Below are 16526 nucleotides of genomic sequence, written 5' to 3' on the forward strand. Positions count from 1 at the left end.
ACGCTAACCCTATACACTATCCCCTATACACTATCCCCTATACACTATCCCCTACACACTAACCCCTACACACTAACCCCTACACACTATCCTCTACACACTAACCCCTACACACTAACCCCTACACACTATCCCCTATACACAATCCCTCTATACACTATCCCCTACACACTAACCCCTACACACTATCCCCTATACACAATCCCTCTATAAACTATCCCCTACACACTATCCCCTACACACTATCCCCTACACACTATCCCCTATACACAATCCCTCTATACACTATCCCCTACACACTATCCCCTACACACTAACCCCTACACACGAACCCCTATACACTATCCCTCTATACACTATCCCCTACACACAATCCCTCTATACACTATCCCCTACACACTAACCCCTACACACTAAACCCTACACACTATCCCCTACACACAATCCCTCTATACACTATCCCCTACACACTAACCCCTACACACTAAACCCTACACACTATCCCCTACACACAATCCCTCTATACACTATCCCCTACACACTAACCCCTACACACTAAACCCTACACACTATCCCCTACACACTAACCCCTACACACTAACCCTATACACTATCTTCTCCACACTATCCTCTACACACTATCCCCTATACACTATCCCCTACACACTATCCCCTACACACTAACCCGTACACACAAAACCCTACACACTATCCCCTACACACTAACCCCTACACACTAACCCTATACACTATCTTCTCCACACTATCCTCTACACACTAACCCTATACACTATCCCCTACACACTATCCTCTACACACTATCCTCTACACACTAACCCTATACACTATCCCCTACACACTATCCTCTACACACTAACCCTATACACTATCCTCTACACACTATCCCCCTACACACTAACCCCTACACACTATCCTCTACACACTATCCCCTATACACTATCCCCTACACACTATCCTCTACACACTATCCTCTACACACTAACCCTATACACTATCCCCTACACACTATCCCTCTACACACTATCCCCTACACACTAACCCTATACACTATCTTCTCCACACTATCCCCTACACACTATCCTCTACACACTAACCCTATACACTATCTTCTCCACACTATCCCCTACACACTATCCTCTACACACTAACCCTATACACTATCCCCTACACACTATCCTCTACACACTATCCCCTATACACTATCCCCTACACACTATCCTCTACACACTAACCCTATACACTATCCCCTACACACTATCCTCTACACACTAACCCTACACACTAACCCCTACACACTACCCTCTACACACTATCCTCTACACACTATCCCCTATACACTATCCCCTACACACTATCCTCTACACACTAACCCTATACACTATCTTCTCCACACTATCCTCTACACACTAACCCTATACACTATCCCCTACACACTATCCTCTACACACTAACCCTATACACTATCCCCTACACACTATCCTCTACACACTATCCCCTACACACTAACCCCTACACACTACCCTCTACACACTACCCTCTACACACTACCCCCTACACACTAACCCCTACACACTACCCTCTACACACTATCCCCTATACACTATCCCCTACACACTATCCTCTACACACTAACCCTATACACTATCCCCTACACACTATCCCTCTATACACTATCCCCTACACACTATCCCCTACACACTAACCCCTACACACTACCCTCTACACACTATCCTCTACACACTACCCTCTACACACTATCCCCTACACACTATCCCCTACACACTATCCTCTACACACTAACCCCTACACACAATCCCTCTATACACTATCCCCTACACACTATCCCCTACACACTAACCTCTACACACTACCCTCTACACACTATCCTCTACACACTACCCTCTACACACTATCCCCTACACACTATCCCCTACACACTAACCCCTACACACAATCCCCTACACACAATCCCTCTATACACTATCCCCTACACACTAACCCCTACACACTAAACCCTACACACAATCCCCCTACACACTAACCCCTACACACTATCCCTCTATACACTATCCCCTACACACTATCCCTCTATACACTATCCCCCTACACACTAACCCCTACACACTAACCCCTACACACTAACCCCTACACACAATCCCTCTATACACAATCCCTCTATACACTATCCCCTACACACTAACCCCTACACACAATCCCCTACACACTAACCCCTACACACAATCCCTCTATACACTATCCCTTACACACTATCATCTACACACTATGTTCTACACACTAACCCCTACACACTATCCCCTACACACTAACCCTATACACTATCCCCTACAGCCTATTCCCTACACACTAACCCCTACACACTAACCCTATACACTAACCCCTACACACTAACCCTACACACTATCCCTTACACACTAATCCTACTCATTTAACCCTACTCACTAACCATATACACTATCCCCTACACACTATCATCTACACACTATGTTCTACACACTAACCCCTACACACTAACCATATACACTATCCCCTACACACTATCATCTACACACTATGTTCTACACACTAACCCCTACACACTATTTCCTACACACTATTCCCTACACACTATTCCCTACACACTAACCCCTACACACTATCATCTACACACTATTCCCTACACACTAACCCCTACACACTATCTTCTTCACACTTTCCTCTACACACTATCCCCTATACACTATCCCCTACACACTATCTTCTTCACACTATCCTCTACACACTAACCCTATACACTATCCCATACACGCTAACCCTATACACTATCCCCTACACACTAACCCCTACACACTAACCCCTACACACTATCCTCTACACGCTAACCCTATACACTATCCCCTACACACTAACCCCTACACACTAACCCCTACACACTAACCCCTACACACTATCCTCTACACACTATCCTCTACACACTATCCCCTACACACTAACCCCTACACACTAACCCCTACACACTAACCCCTACACACAATCCCTCTATACACTATCCCCTACACACTAACCCCTACACACTAACCCCTACACACTAACCCCTACACACTATCCTCTACACACTATCCCCTACACAATAACCCCTACTCACTATCCCCTACACACTATCCCCTACACTAACCCTACTCACTAACCCCTACACACTAACCCCTACACACTATCCCCTACACACAATCCCTCTATACACTATCCCCTACACACTAACCCCTACACACAATCCCCCTACACACTATCCCCTATACACAATCCCTCTATACACTAACCCCTACACACTAACCCCTACACACTATCCCCTACACACAATCCCTCTATACACTATCCCCTACACACAATCCCTCTATACACTATCCCCTACACACTAACCCCTACACACTAAACCCTACACACTATCCCCTATACACAATCCCTCTATACACTATCCCCTACACACTAACCCCTACACACTAAACCCTACACACTATCCTCTATACACTATCCCCTACACACTAACCCCTACACACTAAACCCTACACACTAACCCCTACACACAATCCCTCTACACACTAACCCCTACACACAATCCCTCTATACACTATACCTTACACACTATCATCTACACACTATGTTCTACACACTAACCCTATACACTATCCCCTACAGCCTATTCCCTACACAATAACCCCTACTCACTATCCCCTACACTAACCCTACTCACTAACCCCTACACACTAACCCTACACACTAACCCCTACACACTAACCCCTACACACAATCCCTCTACACACTAACCCCTACACACTAACCCCTACACACTAACCCCTACACACTATCCTCTACACACTATCCTCTACACACTATCCCCTACACAATAACCCCTACTCACTATCCCCTACACACTATCCCCTACACTAACCCTACTCACTAACCCCTACACACTAACCCCTACACACTATCCCCTACACACAATCCCTCTATACACTATCCCCTACACACTAACCCCTACACACAATCCCCCTACACACTATCCCCTATACACAATCCCTCTATACACTAACCCCTACACACTAACCCCTACACACTATCCCCTACACACAATCCCTCTATACACTATCCCCTACACACAATCCCTCTATACACTATCCCCTACACACTAACCCCTACACACTAAACCCTACACACTATCCCCTATACACAATCCCTCTATACACTATCCCCTACACACTAAACCCTACACACTATCCTCTATACACTATCCCCTACACACTAACCCCTACACACTAAACCCTACACACTAACCCCTACACACAATCCCTCTACACACTAACCCCTACACACAATCCCTCTATACACTATACCTTACACACTATCATCTACACACTATGTTCTACACACTAACCCTATACACTATCCCCTACAGCCTATTCCCTACACAATAACCCCTACTCACTATCCCCTACACTAACCCTACTCACTAACCCCTACACACTAACCCTACACACTAACCCCTACACACTAACCCCTACACACTAACCCTACACACTATCCCTTACACACTAATCCTACTCATTTAACCCTACTCACTAACCATATACACTATCCCCTACACAATATCATCTACACACTGTTCTACACACTAACCCCTACACACTAACCATATACACTATCCCCTACACACTATCCTCTACACACTATCCTCTACACACTAACCCCTACACACTATTCCCTACACACTAACCCCTACACACTATCTTCTTCACACTTTCCTCTACACACTATCCCCTATACACTATCCCCTACACACTAACCCCTACACACTATCCTCTACACACTATCCTCTACAAACTATCCTCTACACACTATCCCCTACACACTAACCCCTACACACTATCCCCTACACACCACCCCTACACACTATCCTCTACACACTAACCCCTACACACTATCCTCTACACACTATCCTCTACACACTATCCCCTACACACTAACCCCTACACACTATCCCCTACACACTATCCCCTACACACAATCCCTCTATACACTATCCCCTACACACTAACCCCTACACACTAAACCCTACACACTAACCCTATACACTATCTTCTCCACACTATCCTCTACACACTATCCCCTATACACTATCCCCTACACACTAACCCCTACACACTAAACCCTACACACTATCCCCTACACACTAACCCCTACACACTAACCCTATACACTATCTTCTCCACACTATCCTCTACACACTAACCCTATACACTATCCCCTACACACTATCCTCTACACACTAACCCTATACACTATCCCCTACACACTATCCCCTACACACTATCCTCTACACACTAACCCCTACACACTATCCCCTACACACTATCCCCTACACACTAACCCCTACACACTATCCCCTACACACAATCCCTCTATACACTATCCCCTACACACTAACCCCTACACACTAACCCTATACACTATCTTCTCCACACTATCCTCTACACACTATCCCCTACACACTAAACCCTACACACTATCCCCTACACACTAACCCCTACACACTAAACCCTACACACAATCCCCTACACACTAACCCCTACACACTAACCCTATACACTATCTTCTCCACACTATCCTCTACACACTAACCCTATACACTATCCCCTACACACTATCCTCTACACACTAACCCTATACACTATCCCCTACACACTATCCCCTACACACTATCCCCTACACACTAACCCCTACACACTACCCTCTACACACTATCCCCTACACACTATCCCCTACACACTATCCTCTACACACTAACCCCTACACACTACCCTCTACACACTATCCTCTACACACTAACCCCTACACACTATCCTCTACACACTATCCCCCTACACACTACCCTCTACACACTATCCCCTACACACTATCCTCTACACACTAACCCCTACACACTATCTTCTCCACACTATCCTCTACACACTATCCCTTACACACAATATCCCTCTATACACTATCCCCTACACACTATCCCCTACACACAATCCCCCTACACACTACCCTCTACACACTATCCCCTATACACTATCCCCTACACACTATCCCCTACACACTATCTTCTCCACACTATCCTCTACACACAATATCCCTCTATACACTATCCCCTACACACAATCCCTCTATACACTATCCCCTACACACTAACCCCTACACACTAACCCCTACACACTATCTTCTCCACACTATCCTCTACACACTATCCCCTACACACTAAACCCTACACACTATCCCCTACACACTAAACCCTACACACTATCCCCTACACACTAACCCCTACACACTAACCCTATACACTATCTTCTCCACACTATCCTCTACACACTAACCCTATACACTATCCCCTACACACTATCCTCTACACACTAACCCCTACACACTATCTTCTCCACACTATCCTCTACACACTATCCCTTACACACAATATCCCTCTATACACTATCCCCTACACACTATCCCCTACACACAATCCCCCTACACACTACCCTCTACACACTATCCCCTACACACTATCTTCTCCACACTACCCTCTACACACTATCCCCTATACACTATCCCCTACACACTATCCTCTACACACAATATCCCTCTATACACTATCCCCTACACACTATCCCTCTACACACTATCCCCCTACACACTATCCCCTACACACTATCCCTCTATACACTATCCCTCTATACACTATCCCTCTATACACTATCCCTCTATACACTATCCTCTACACACTAATGAAATGAAATGAAACAGCCTTTATTTGTCACATATACATTACAGCACAGTGAAATTCTTTCTTCCTTGGAGGTTGGGGTCAGAGCGCAGGGTCAGCCATGATACGGCACCCCTGGAGCAGAGAGGGTTAAGGGCCTTGCTCAAGGGCCCAAGAGTGGCAACTTGGCGGTGCTGGGGCTTGAACCCCTGATCTTCCGGTCAACGACCCAGAGCCTTAACCACTTGAGCCACCACTGCCCCCTATACTAACCCTATACACTATCCCCTACACAAACCCTATACACTATCCCCTACACACTATCCCCTACACACTGTCCTCTACACACTATCCCCTACACAAACCCTATACACTATCCCCTATACACTATCCCCTACACACTGTCCTCTACACACTATCCCCTACACACTATCCCCTACACACTAACCCCTACACACTATCCCCTACACACTAACCCCTACACACTAACCCCTACACACTACCCTCTACACACTATCCCCTACACACTATCCCCTATACACTATCCCCTACACACTATCCTCTACACACTATCCTCTACACACTATCCCCTATACACTATTCTCTACACACTAACCCTATACACTATCCCCTACACACTATCCTCTACACACTATCCCCTACACACTAACCCCTACACACTACCCTCTACACACTATCCCCTACACACTAACCCCTACACACTATCCTCTACACACTATCCCCCTACACACTACCCTCTACACACTATCCCCTACACACTATCCCCTACACACTAACCCCTACACACTATCTTCTACACACTAACCCCTACACACTATCTTCTTCACACTAACCCCTACACACTATCCTCTACACACTAACCCCTACACACTATCCTCTACACACTAACCCCTACACACTATCCTCTAAACACTAACCCCTACACACTAACCCCTACACACTATCTTCTTCACACTAACCCCTACACACTATCCCCTACACACTATCCCCTACACACTATCTTCTCCACACTATCCTCTACACACAATCCCTCTATACACTATCCCCTACACACTAACCCCTACACACTAACCCCTACACACTATCTTCTCCACACTATCCTCTACACACTATCTTCTTCACACTAACCCCTACACACTATCCTCTACACACTAACCCCTACACACTATCCTCTACACACTAACCCCTACACACTATCTTCTTCACACTAACCCCTACACACTATCCTCTACACACTAACCCCTACACACTAACCCTTACACACTATCCCCTACACACTAACCCCTACAAACTAACCCTTACACACTATCCCCTACACACTAACCCCTACACACTATCCCCTACACACTAATCCCTACACACTAACCCCTACAAACTAACCCCTACACACTATCCCCTACACACTAACCCCTACACACTATTCCCTACACACTAACCCATACACACTATCCCCTACACACTAACCCCTACACACTATCCCCTACACACTAACCCCTACACACTATCTTCTTCACACTAACCCATACACACTATCCCCTACACACTAACCCCTACACACTAACCCTTACACACTATCCTCTACACACTAACCCCTACAAACTAACCCTTACACACTAACCCCTACACACTATCCTCTACACACTAACCCCTACATACTAACCCCTACACAATATCCCCTACACACTAACCACTACAAACTAACTAAACTGTGTGTGTATGTGTGTGTGTATATATACACTATATTGCCAAAAGTATTCGCTCACCTGCCTTGACTCGCATATGAACTTAAGTGACATCCCATTCCTAATCCATAGGGTTCAATATGACGTCGGTCCACCCTTTGCAGCTATAACAGCTTCAACTCTTCTGGGAAGGCTGTCCACAAGGTTTAGGAGTGTGTTTATGGGAATTTTTGACCATTCTTCCAGAAGCGCATTTGTGAGATCACACACTGATGTTGGACGAGAAGGTCTGGCTCTCAGTCTCCGCTCTAATTCATCCCAAAGGTGTTCTATCGGGTTGAGGTCAGGACTCTGTGCAGGCCAGTCAAGTTCATCCACACCAGACTCTGTCATCCATGTCTTTATGGACCTTGCTTTGGTCACTGGTGCACAGTCATGTTGGAAGAGGAAGGGGCCAGCTCCAAACTGTTCCCACAAAGTTGGGAGCATGGAATTGTCCAAAATGTCTTGGTATGCTGAAGCATTCAGAGTTCCTTTCACTGGAACTAAGGGGCCAAGCCCAGCTCCTGAAAAACAACCCCACACCATAATCCCCCCTCCACCAAACTTTACACTTGGCACAATGCAGTCAGACAAGTACCGTTCTCCTGGCAACCGCCAAACCCAGACTCGTCCATCAGATTGCCAGATGGAGAAGCGCGATTCGTCCCTCCAGAGAACGCGTCTCCACTGCTCTAGAGTCCAGTGGCGGCGTGCTTTACACCACTGCATCCGACGCTTTGCATTGCACTTGGTGATGTATGGCTTGGATGCAGCTGCTCGGCCATGGAAACCCATTCCATGAAGCTCTCTGCGCACTGTTCTTGAGCTCATCTGAAGGCCACATGAAGTTTGGAGGTCTGTAGCGATTGACTCTGCAGAAAGTTGGCGACCTCTTCGCACTATGCGCCTCAGCATCCGCTGACCCCGCTCCGTCAGTTTACGTGGCCTACCACTTCGTGGCTGAGTGGCTGTCGTTCCCAAACACTTCCACGTTCTTATAATACAGCTGACAGTTGACTGTGGAATATTTAGGAGCGAGGAAATTTCACGACTGGATTTGTTGCACAGGTGGCATCCTATCACAGTTCCACGCTGGAATTCACTGAGCTCCTGAGAGCGACCCATTCTTTCACAAATGTTTGTAAAAACAGTCTGCATGCCTAGGTGCTTGATTTTATACACCTGTGGCCATGGAAGTGATTGGAACACCTGATTCTGATTATTTGGATGGGTGAGCGAATACTTTTGGCAATATAGTGTATGTGTGTGTGTGTGTATGTATGTGTGTGTATGTATGTGTGTGTATGTATATATGTGTGTGTATATGTGTGATGATGATGATGGTGATAGATACTTTATTGATCCCGAAGGAAATTCCAGATATCCAGCAGCAATAGAGACAGTAACACAGAGACAGGTTGTAGAGTGCACACTGTATATCTTACCCTGAGTCATACACAGGGTCATGTGATAACTGACCACAAGTTACTAGTGCAATGCTAAGAACAAAAACTACAAGGTATATAAGAAGGATATAAATGAAAACATAAATCACAGTTTAAAAAAGGGTTAATGGCAAGATGTGCAACAGTGCGAGTAACTGAGCAGACCCTGAATCTAACGGATGAGAAAGTTCCACATGTTCAACACGAGAGAGTTCACCACTGTGATGTATATAGCAGATGAGCCTTAGCCTTGATCTCCCAGTCCACATTACCATGTACCTGTAGAGAGGTGTATGTGTGTGTATTTGTGTGTCTATGTGTTTGTGTGTGTGAGGGTATGATGCTATTTTGATGATGGTGTGTGTAAGTGCTGAAAACGTTTGTCTATTAGTTTGTATTGCGACTTCGTACTTCCGGGTTTTTGGTCACATGGGTGGTGCAGGTGGATATTTAACTGATGGTGTTTCCTGTGTAATTAGTGAGTAGAGAGGGGGTCAGTAGTGGGAACGCTCACTTTCTGTTGACCATTAATGTGTGACCGTTTGTGTGTGTGTGTGTGTAGCTGTGGGTTTGTGTGTACCCTCTCCTTCAGCAGCCGTTCTCTCTCAGCTTTAGCTTCACGTAGTTTCCTCTCAATCTCCACGAGGTTGACCAGATGCAGACTCGGGCTGTAACACACACAACACACACACACACACACATCACCACACTATGCACATGCTAACATTCAGGTGTGTTAGGTGTGTGACTCACCTGGCTGCACGAGAGCTGCATGTGCTGTTAGTTGGTGTGTGGAAGCCGTTAGCATTAGCATTTCCATTACTCAGTCTGTGTCTGGAGTGAGGAAGAGGAGGAGTGTCAGGATTCCTCATTAGTCCTGAAATACACACACACATGTTCACAAACACTGCTGATGAGTGATTCAGAATTTAATGGAGACACACCCACACTCCACACCCTTCCCTCCCTCCCTCTCTCTCTCTCTCTCTCTCTCTCTCTCGCTTGGTGGTACAGCTGAATAAACAATAATACATAAACACATTAATATTGTATCCTCATTGAATAAAAGTTATTACGTTAGTAATCATTTAATTTTAATATAAAATTTTAATTTGTAAGTCTACTCTATAGAGATGTAATTCTACACTGTAGCAATGTAATTCTACACTGTAGAAATGTAATTCTACTCTGTAGCAATGTAATTCTACTCTGTAGAGATGTAATTCTACTCTGTAGAGATGTAATTCTACTCTGTAGAGATGTAATCCTGCTCTGTAGCAATGTAATTCTACTCTGTAGCAATGTAATTCTACTCTGTAGAGATGTAATTCTACACTGTAGCAATGTAATCCTGCTCGGTAGTGATATAATTCTACACTTTAGCGATGTAATTCTACTCTGTAGTGATTAAATTCTACGCTGTAGTGATATAATGCTACACTAAAGCGATATAATTCTACCCTGTAGCGATGTAATTCTACAATGAAGCAGGATCTTTCCACACTGTAGCGATATAATTCTACCCTGTAGCGATGCAATTCTACAATGAAGCAGGATCTTTCCACACTGTAGCGATATAATTCTACACTGTAGCGATGCAATTCTACAATGAAGCAGGATCTTTCCACACTGTAGCGATATAATTCTACACTGTAGCGATGCAATTCTGCTCTGTAGCGATATAATTCTACACTGCAGCTATGCAATTCTACAATGAAGTGATATAATTCTACGCTGTGGCGATGTAATTGTACACTGTAGCGATGTAATTCTATGCTCCTTTCTTGGCTCACCTTGCACTGACATTGGCCGCTCCGTGACTTTTCGATGCGAGCTCCGTCTCCGTGTTGAATTCGACATGTCCTGAAGAACACACACATTACACAGACACGTTACACATCACACACACGTTACAAACACATGTTACACACACACACGTTACAAACACACATCACACACACGTTACACACACACACGTTACAAACACACATTACACACACACGTTACAAACACACATTACACACACACACATTACACACACACGTTACAAACACACATTACACACACACGTTACACATTACACACACACACATTACAAACACATGTTACACACACACACCTTACAAACACACATTACACACACACGTTAGAAACATGTTACACACACATTACAATAACATAATTACACACACGTTACACACACCTTACAAACACACATTACACACACATGTTAGAAACGTTACACACACATTACAATAACAATTACACACACGTTACAAACACACGTTACACACACACACACACACGTTACACACACGTTACACACACACACGTTACAAACACACATTACACACACACATTACAAACACACATTACACACACACACGTTACACATTACACACACACATTACAAACACATGTTACACACACACACACACACACACACACGTTACAAACACACATTACACACACATGTTACAAACACATGTTACACACACACACACACACCTTACAAACACACATTACACACACACGTTAGAAACATGTTACACACACATTACAATAACATAATCACACACACGTTACACACGTTACAAACACACGTTACACACACACGTTACATGTGTTCCAAACATGGCGTGTGATTTAGAGCCCTGAGGTTTATAGGTCATGTGGTTTGTTCGTGTGTGAGATCTACACCCTCAGTACCTCCTCATTGTTAGCATATTTTTAGCATTTAGAATGTAGATTATCTCTGAACTCTGTTACCTGCACTGCTTTGTGGTTGGTCTGTGGTGACAGTGATGCCATGCTGGAGGCGGAGCCAGTGATGTTCACCCAATCAGAAACAAGCTTGTTCTCTTTTAAAATCTAAGCAAACAAGATCAGTAACTTCATGAAAATGTAGATTAACATCACACTTTTCTCAATATTCAAACAGCTGTAAAGCCAAAAACAAAATTCGGCAAATACTTTTTAATTAATAACTCTAAAGGTAATTCTTTATAATTCTATACAATATAAACACCATGTTCTATAAAACTAAAAGCAAAAAAAAAACAATACTTAAAATTACAGCAAAACAAACTGAACTATATAAAAGAGAGAGAGAGAGAGAGAGAGAAGAACATGGACCTACCACAGACAGAGCAGCACTGCAGACACTCTAATGACTTAAACTCTCTCTCTCTCTCCTGTCTATCACTCCATCTCCCCGTTTTGCCTTTTCTTTTTTTCCCCCCTCTTGCTCTACCTCCTTCTCTCTGTCCTCACGTCTCTCACATGCTCCCACGCTTTCCCTCTCTTTCTATCTCTAACACACACCCTCCCTCTCTCCCTCTCTCTAACACACACCCTCCCTCTCTCCCTCTCTCTAACACACACCCTCCCTCTCTCCCTCTCTCTAACACACACACACCCTCTCTCCCTCTCTCTAACACACACACACCCTCTCTCTCTCTCTCTCTCTCTGACTCACACACTCATGAGCAGTTCACACTGAACATTAACTCTTTCCTCTCCCACTGCTGTTCTTGACTCCATCACTCATCACTTTTTTACTTTGTTGTGTTCTTGTTCTTATTATTTTGGCCGTTACTTTCCCACACAGACACGGCGTCACTACAATGGCATGAAAGGCTTTCTATTTATTCTATTCATCATTTTATTAACATTATGGCACATCACCTGCAATATTTCACTCTGTGTGTGTGTGTGTGTGTACCAGATGTGTTTGATGCAGTAGTTCTCTCTTCTCCTCTCTCAGCAAACTCATCTTTCTTTCCTTTTCTCTTTGCATCTCCTTCAGCTGCTGCTCCAACTGTCTCACACGCTCCTACACACACACACACACACACACACACCTGTTTAACATGATATTGTGATGATAAAAACACACACAGATGATCTGAGGTGAGAGATGAAACTGTCAAACACATATCAAAAACAGCTGAATCAACAAACACCTCCCTCTACCTGTATCTCTCTCTCCCTCTCTCTATCTATCTCTCTCCCTCTCTCTACCTGTCGCCCTCTCTCTATCTGTCTGTCTCTCTACCTGTCTCTCTCTCTCCCTCTGTCTACCTGTCTCTCTCTCTCACCCTCTCATTAACTGTCTGTCCCTCTCTCTCTCTACCTGTCTCTCTGACCTGTGATGAGTTAATGGCATGTTGTTCTCGGGTGATTTCTCTCTCTGTCTCTCCCTCCATCTTCTCCTCCTCCAAGCCACTTTCCATCTCAAGGACACGAAACTCCCAGTCCTCAAATGCTCTGACTGCACTGTCCAATGCCTCCTTCTCCTACACACACACACACACACACACACAATGCAGACAGCATTTCATTTGTTAAATCATAATTTCATTTTACGTATATTTTTCGTTTTGGAGTGAACAGAACACACTGAAATTCTAAAGTTAAAATTCTCGTTCAAATAAACAGAACTGAAAGTAAGAGAGTGTGATGGTGTGTGTGTGTGTGAGATGGTGTGTGATGGGGTGTGTAAGGGTTTGTGTGTGATGGGGTGTGTGTTTGTACTGTTATTGTGAGGATGGTGTGTGTGTGTGTGTGTGTGATGTGTGTGTGTGTGTGTGTGTGTATGATAGTGTGTGATGGTGTGTGTGATGGCGTGTGTGTGTGTGTGATGGCGTGTGTGTGTGTGTGTGATGGCGTGTGTGTGTGTGATGGTGTGTGATGGTGTGTATGTGTATGATAGTGTGTGATGGTGTGTGTGTGTGTGATGGCGTGTGTGTGTGTGTGTGATGGCGTGTGTGTGTGTGTGATGGTGTGTGTGTGTGTATGATAGTGTGTGATGGTGTGTGTGTGTGATGGTGTGTGTGTGTGATGGTGTGTGTGTGTGTGTGTGTGATGGCGTGTGTGTGTATGATAGTGTGTGATGGTGTGTGTGTGTGTGTGTGTGATGGCGTGTGTGTGTGTGTGTGATGGTGTGTGTGTGTGTATGATAGTGTGTGATGGTGTGTGTGTGTGATGGTGTGTGTGTGTGATGGTGTGTGTGTGTGTGTGTGATGGCGTGTGTGTGTATGATAGTGTGATGGTGTGTGATGGTGTGTGTGTGATGGTGTGTGTGTACACCATGGTGTGTGTGATGGTGTGTGTGTGTGATGGTGTGTGTGTGTGTGTGTGTGATGGCGTGTGTGTGTGTGTGTGATGGTGTGTGATGGTGTGTGTGTGATGGTGTGTGTGTGTGATGGTGTGTGTGAGTGTGTGATGGCGTGTGTGTGATGGTGTGTGTGATGGCGTGTGTGTGATGGTGTGTGTCTGTGTGATGGTGTGTGTGATGGTGTGTGTGATGGTGTGTGTGTGATGGTGTGTGTGATGGCGTGTGTGTGATGGTGTGTGTCTGTGTGATGGTGTGTGTGATGGCGTGTGTGTGATGGTGTGTGTCTGTGTGATGGTGTGTGTGATGGTGTGTGTGATGGTGTGTGTGTGATGGTGTGTGTGATGGTGTGTGTCTGTGTGATGGTGTGTGTGATGGTGTGTGTGATGGCGTGTGTGTGTGTGATGGTGTGTGTCTGTGTGATGGTGTGTGTGATGGTGTGTGTGATGGTGTGTGTGATGGCGTGTGTGTGTGTGATGGTGTGTGTGATGGCGTGTGTGTGTGTGATGGTGTGTGTGTGTGATGGTGTGTGTGATGGTGTGTGTGATGGTGTGTGTGTGTGTGATGGTGTGTGTGATGGTGTGTGTGTGTGTGATGGTGTGTGTGTGTGTGATGGTGTGTGTGTGTGATGGTGTGTGTGATGGTGTGTGTGATGGTGTGTGTGTGTGTGATGGTGTGTGTGATGGCGTGTGTGTGTGTGATGGTGTGTGTGTGTGTGATGGTGTGTGTGTGTGTGATGGTGTGTGTGTGTGTGATGGTGTGTGTGATGGTGTGTGTGTGTGTGATGGTGTGTGTGATGGCGTGTGTGTGTGTGATGGTGTGTGTGTGTGTGATGGTGTGTGTGTGTGATGGTGTGTGTGATGGTGTGTGTGTGTGATGGTGTGTGTGTGTGATGGTGTGTGTGATGGTGTGTGTGTGTGATGGTGTGTGTGATGGTGTGTGTGTGTGTGATGGTGTGTGTGATGGTGTGTGTGATGGCGTGTGTGTGTGTGATGGTGTGTGTGTGTGTGATGGTGTGTGTGTGTGATGGTGTGTGTGTGTGATGGTGTGTGTGTGTGTGATGGCGTGTGTGTGTGTGTGTGATGGCGTGTGTGTGTGTGTGTGTGTGATGGCGTGTGTGTGTGTGTGTGTGATGGCGTGTGTGTGTGTGTGTGTGATGGTGTGTGTGTGTGTATGATAGTGTGTGATGGTGTGTGTGTGTGTGTGTGATGGTGTGTGTGTGTGTGATGGTGTGTGTGTGTGATGGTGTGTGTGTGTGTGTGTGTGATGGTGTGTGTGTGTTTCATTGTGTGTGTGTGTGTGTGTGTGAGTGTGTGTGTGTGAGTGTGTGTGTGTGTGAGTGAGTGTGTGTGAGTGTGTGTGTGATGGTGTGTGTGATGGTGTGTGTGATGGTGTGTGTGATGGCGTGTGTGTGT

At 45.3% G+C, this 16526-nt stretch overlaps 1 protein-coding gene across 5 annotated transcripts in view; it reads right to left on the reverse strand.

Annotated features, from left to right (window-relative positions):
- The window catches only part of LOC131344258 (pleckstrin homology-like domain family B member 3), a 37166-nt gene that overhangs the window by 6794 nt on the left and 13846 nt on the right, over nucleotides 1-16526 (reverse strand). For 4 of the 5 annotated variants that reach the window (XR_009203303.1, XM_058376379.1, XM_058376383.1 and 1 more), the window contains exons 5-10: nucleotides 14144-14293; nucleotides 13720-13830; nucleotides 12765-12866; nucleotides 11789-11858; nucleotides 10749-10872; nucleotides 10576-10663 (exon numbers count right to left, since the gene is read on the reverse strand). Coding sequence is in view for 4 of the 5 variants with exons in the window: in XM_058376379.1 (XP_058232362.1) it covers nucleotides 10576-10663; nucleotides 10749-10872; nucleotides 11789-11858; nucleotides 12765-12866; nucleotides 13720-13830; nucleotides 14144-14293 (645 nt within the window). In the remaining variant the exon portion in view is untranslated. The remainder of the gene's footprint in view (nucleotides 1-10575; nucleotides 10664-10748; nucleotides 10873-11788; nucleotides 11859-12764; nucleotides 12867-13719; nucleotides 13831-14143; nucleotides 14294-16526) is intronic. The other variant, XM_058376381.1, reaches the window with a different exon arrangement.

This window comes from Hemibagrus wyckioides, linkage group LG23 (genome assembly GCF_019097595.1).
Source record: "Hemibagrus wyckioides isolate EC202008001 linkage group LG23, SWU_Hwy_1.0, whole genome shotgun sequence".
Taxonomy (NCBI): domain Eukaryota; kingdom Metazoa; phylum Chordata; class Actinopteri; order Siluriformes; family Bagridae; genus Hemibagrus; species Hemibagrus wyckioides.